The sequence below is a fragment of the Oryzias melastigma genome, linkage group LG17, assembly GCF_002922805.2.
Source record: "Oryzias melastigma strain HK-1 linkage group LG17, ASM292280v2, whole genome shotgun sequence".
Classification (NCBI taxonomy): domain Eukaryota; kingdom Metazoa; phylum Chordata; class Actinopteri; order Beloniformes; family Adrianichthyidae; genus Oryzias; species Oryzias melastigma.
In genome coordinates, this window is record NC_050528.1 from 2,773,471 (window position 1) to 2,778,777 (window position 5,307).

Below are 5,307 nucleotides of genomic sequence, written 5' to 3' on the forward strand. Positions count from 1 at the left end.
GATAATAAGTGGCAGTAATAAAATACTGTAACAAAAAAAAATACTAATTATGTTGATTAATCGCGATACATTTTTTCCAGATTTGAGATTAAGTAGTTCATTTTTTTTGTGATTTCCGTCCCTATTTTTTGGGGATGAAAATCATGCTTTACTATGATTTCTTGTACAGAAATTGAGATGCATTTGTATGATTTTATTTTTATCATACAAGAATCATGCTCCAGAATGACTTTTTATGCATATTAAACATATCTTGCATTACCATTACCTTTTGGTGATTGTTCTGCCTGATCACAGAGGTGGAGGGTTCAGGACCCGGTTAGGGAAAGGCCATCATAACTCTTTTCTTAAGTGGGTATTATTTAAGTTTAGAGAATTAGAATAAATACTTCTTGTAACATTGTAATAAGTATAAATCACTTATTGCAGCTACGTTTAGTTTTTTCTGGACAGTGGTATCAGTTGGGTGGGGGTGGCCGGGACCCCAGAGTCCATCTGTCCGACGTTTCTCCACTTTCCCTCGCTGCATTCAAAGGGTCATGTGACTGTGAGCTCACTAAAGCTGGTAGACAGACTGTTTTTGTTTCATTACAGACACACAGTGAATTAGGACTCCAGCATTTGTGTTTACATGCACCAAAAGGAACTGGTTTGTTAGGGAAACCAGTTTAAACCGGGTTTCCTCCAGGACGCCGCACGCCAGCATCTACAGACGTGAGCATGTCCCGCTACAGGAACCGGAACGTTTACATGAGGTCGCTTTACGGCTCAACCCCATTCCTGTAAGCGGCAGAGAAGGTCCTGGGGGGTTCAGCAGGCAGGAGTCTCTGTGGGAGGAGCTACATTTTTGAACATCTTAAAGGGTTTATCCTAAAGAATGACAGACGGCGGCGTTCTCTGTCCAACTGTGCTGAATCAGCAGGATTTCCCTCCCTCGCTGCACTGCCGTTTCCACAGAACCGGTTTAAAACCACAAACTCTGATGTCAGAGACGTCCTGCTACGGTACAGATGTCCTCATCTCCACCCCCCTGATGAAAACTCTCTCTCCAGAAACGCGCTGACTCGCGGCGCCGTCACGCATACCTGGCTGGCGAACAGCGGTAGCGCCAACAAAGCTGATGAGGGTGACGTCAGAGGCGCCCCCCGACTCCAGCGGGATGGGATGCACCCGGAAGTGCTCCAGCATGTCGAAGATGGACTGGAACCAGAGGTGCTGCACGCGGCACTGGCCGTCCTCGTTCAGGGAGAGGCGGAGGTGCTGCAGGAGGCAGAAGAACCCAAAAGGATCAACCAGCAGAACCAGATTCAGGCTTCACATCAGATACAGACGCGTTCTTAAACTGGATTAGACATTTAGACTTTCTGCAGCTCTCTGAGGTGACTCCATCAGAGTCTGAGGGTGGGGCAGGACACTTTCAGGAACACCCACTTTAATGCTTTAATACCAGGTTTGGCAGCTGGTCATTCATCCTCACCTTGGCCTTGCCCTGGAAGTTGAAGGTCAGGACGTACTCCCCGCGCCGCGTCTCGCTCTGACGGACCAGGAAGACGCCGTGGCTCGCCGGGCCCCCGGCCAGCACCAGCTGAGCGGCTTTGAGGCGTGACAGCGTGCCGTGGAACCACTGACACTCGCTGAGCGGGTGCTCCACCGTCTCTGCGACTGCCACGTCAGAGAAGAGGAACGAGCCTGCCGGTGACAGAGGAGACGACGTCACACCATCTGCTGCTTTGGGAACGGGGGGAGGGGCATTGTATCGGAGAACCGGACTGAGTGACTCCGCCCCCTGGTGCTCCATACAGAAAGGACCAGCTGGCTCCAAGAAGCTAAAATCCCCATAGACTTCTATAGAGAAACTAGATATTAAGCATTGTGTGGTCACTGAAGATGCTTAAATTGATAGTTGAAAATGCAGAAGCTGAAATATTAGCCCAATAGACTGGTAAAACATGTAATTTAACCAGAACAGCTAACGTGTAGCTGAAATACTGGCTAAACTCTAAAGAAGCCTAAAAAACCTCAGTAAGTAACAGTCCAAAAAGCTAGCATGGTGCTAATGAACAGCTGTTTCTTGTGATTGCTGCATTTGTCATCAGTCGTTCTATTGGTCACAATAAACATTCTTGCTGTGATACCTTCTTCACATCTTCTGGATGATCCTCTTTTTTCCATGTTTTTTTTCTGCAGTTCAAGTTATTCAAGTTAAAAACTGACCAATCAGAAGCCTCAGTAAAAGTAGGCGGGGCTTGCTAGCCCCCACATCCAGCGTTCTACACCAGTGTTCCTCATTCCTGGTCCTTGAGATCTTCCCCCACTGACTGAGGGAACACACCTGGTCCAGGTGAGCAGCCGTAAGCAGAGCAGGGAGAGCTGGCGGAGGCTGTGGAGGACCAGGAAGGAGGAACACTGATCCAAACAGATTTCAGGTAGCTCAGTTTCAGTGGAAGGGGTGTGGCCTCCTGATTGGTCAGCGAGGTTATAAGTTAAATTTGATCATAAATAAGTTATCAAGTCAAACCTGCTTCTTCGTTCACTTGAGGATGATTTAATGACATTCATGGAAAACCAAAACCATCATAAGGACACACAGGACAAAGAGGGCGGGGCATGACACTCACCTGTGGCGTCTGGTGTCTCTGCAAAAGGTGTCCCCAGACTAGCCCCGCCTCCCCCGAGAATTCTGCCATCCGGTTCGTCCAGAGGGGCTCGAGGCGGCAGCTCTGGAGGGAGGGGGTCCATGAGCGGCAGGAAGCCGGCGATGCCCCCGTAACAGACTGAGGAGGGAGGAGCCAGTAAACGCGGTGCAGAGGAGACGCGCCGTAAACGTTAACAACACAACTCACCTTGTGAGAGACGCTCGCCAACCTCTGGCGTCCCGCTGATGTCCAGCGGCCCCCGGCAACCCCCCTCTGCGTCTTCCTGTTCACTGTGGCGAACAGGAAGTAGAGAAAGACCTCAGAAACAACGGTTATGGAGGAGCTGAGCAGCAGGAAATGTCAGTACCTGAGGCAGATGGCGTTCCTGATGTCACTAAGCCACGCCCTCATCTGAATGGCGTCTCTGGTTTCAATCACGTACTGCGTCGAGCCCTCCAGCTGGAAGAAACAGACGACTGTGATCCGAGCAGAAACTTTAGCCTAAAGCTAGCACTTTCCTGCCAAACCTTTAATTCAGTTAAATTTTACACATTTGTTTAGAAATACATTAATAATCTACTATATTTGTATTAATCTGATCACATACTGTAAATGTATCAGTGAAATAATGATTGTTAATATCATACAGAGTTACAGTGATTCTCAAAAGGAGAAGTTCTAACTAAAATGTTCAGATCTTTAACATTGGAAACATTGTTCTGCTTCTCCTGGAGGACGTTTCAGTTTGGCCACTAGGTGGCGATCACACTATAGCATTACACCTTATATCAAGAATAAGAAAGAATGAGCAAAAAACTATACATACACATAAATATAAAGATGTTCATTTAGTCAGCAATGTACATTTATGTCGACCGAGCGTTAGCATTAGCCGTCTATGGGAAATTCCATTAAATGTTAGCATCAAGCTAGTGGACTTTAGCTCTGTGTGCTAAATTGATTTATATTTCTATGAATCGATTATTGATCTATTAAGCTTAAATTGATTCATCGATTTGATCAACCCAGCCCTATTAAAAAGTGGGACTTTAAAAGACACCCTACAGCCAATCAGAATCCAGCGTTCACCTGGATCGTGGTACAGGACGGACAGACCTGAAGTGCGACTCACCTGCAGCAGGAAGGTGTTCTCCTTGTCTGGGACCTCCAGCGCCGTGGTGCTCCTCACATCCGTGATGGCGCAGCAGTGGACGGTCAGCCGTGGCTTTGAGGACTGTGGGGTCAAACGGGGGGGTCAGAGCAGAACGCCGCGTCTTCTGTTCACACGGAGGACGACTTACTTTGGGAGGGATGAAGAACTCCAGGTAATACTCCTCTCCCCGCTCTCCGCCCTCCCGGTCCCTCGCTCTGAGGACGAGGCGACATTTATGCCAGCGCCCCCCACTCCAGGGCACGTTGCCCCCGCTGGCGAGGAGCGGTGCCTGACTCCCCTGGCCAACGGCGGTCGGCGACGTTGCGGCGTTGTTGCTGTCGCCGCCGTGGTGCAGGAGACCAAAGGAGAAGCCAGAGAAGGCGTGGCTTCCTCCAAGCTCCTCACTGGACGAGCTGACGCTGACTCCACCCTCCCGCATCAGCCGCCCCACCTTCCTCTGAGGACCCGCCGCGGCGGCGCTGCTGGGGGGCAGCATGGAGGCGGAGCTGGAGCCGGCGGGGGCTGGCAGGAGGACGGGAGGGGGGGAACGGGACAACCGCAGCTTCTCCAGACGGTGGCTCCACTTGTCCTTGTCCCCCCCCTCGCCGTTGCTCCGCCGGCGGTCCCGGGCGGCCTCTGACAGCGACAGGGAGGTGGCGCTGCTGGAGGACGACGGGGGCAGTGAGGATGAGGAGGAGTGAGGAAGAGAGAGAGGCATGGAGAGAGACACCGGCATGGAGGAGGTGGGAGTGGGGGGCTGCGTGGCGGAGGTCCTTTTGCTGGGCGGAGCCAGGCCGGCGTCCTGCACCCCCATGGTGTAGCTGTAGCTGGGGGGCAGCTGGTTCTGACCTGAGTCGCTGGAGGAGCTCCTCCAATGCAGGATGCCGCGCACGCTCCCGCGCACGCTGCGCCCCACGCTGCGCAAGGAGAAGCGCTTCTTCAGTTTGTTCTTGGAGGAGTTGGGGGTGTCTTTGGAGCCGGGGGGCGAGGTCACCGAGGAGGTGGGGTTCAGAGGAAAGGGCTCGACCTCCCCGGACTCCGGAGGCTCCTCCCCGATGGAGGCCACGCCGGGCCAGCTATCCTCCTCCTCGGGGGCCTCCCCGTTCCCGGGGCTGAAAGCGGCGCCCCTCTCCTCCCGCCGCCCGTTGTTCCCCCCCACCGAGGAGCAGCACGATGAGGACGAAGACGGGGGGAGGGCCTGTCCGTGAGAGTCCTGGAACTTGTCCCCGCCACGGTTCTCCAGAACCAGCCGGGCCGGTTCAGGTCGGGACGAGGCGCGGGGCGGGCCGGCCCCCCCTGCCGCAGACAGAGGCGACACCGCCTCTTCCTCCAGCGAGGTGGCGTCCGACGGGGGGGCCCAACTCACCATGTCGCTGCGGCTGGGCGGGGCCACCCCTTCCAGCTCGCTCTGGAAGTGGCGCACAAAGCGGTCGGTGAAGCGGCGGCAGAAGGCGGCGGCCGAGTCGGCGCTGTAGTGGGGGTTCTCCAGGAGGAACGCCCGGAAATGGCGAGCAAAGT

At 53.4% G+C, this 5,307-nt stretch overlaps 1 protein-coding gene across 2 annotated transcripts in view; it reads right to left on the reverse strand.

Annotated features, from left to right (window-relative positions):
• Positions 1–5,307, reverse strand: part of sh2b1 (SH2B adaptor protein 1) — a gene marked incomplete in the record, with an annotated part of 15,652 nt that overhangs the window by 4,649 nt on the left and 5,696 nt on the right. For both annotated transcript variants that reach the window (XM_024262262.2, XM_024262261.2), the window contains 7 exon segments: positions 1,086–1,260; positions 1,478–1,689; positions 2,619–2,774; positions 2,844–2,926; positions 3,004–3,095; positions 3,769–3,870; positions 3,938–5,307. In XM_024262262.2, the coding sequence (XP_024118030.1) occupies positions 1,086–1,260; positions 1,478–1,689; positions 2,619–2,774; positions 2,844–2,926; positions 3,004–3,095; positions 3,769–3,870; positions 3,938–5,307 (2,190 nt within the window).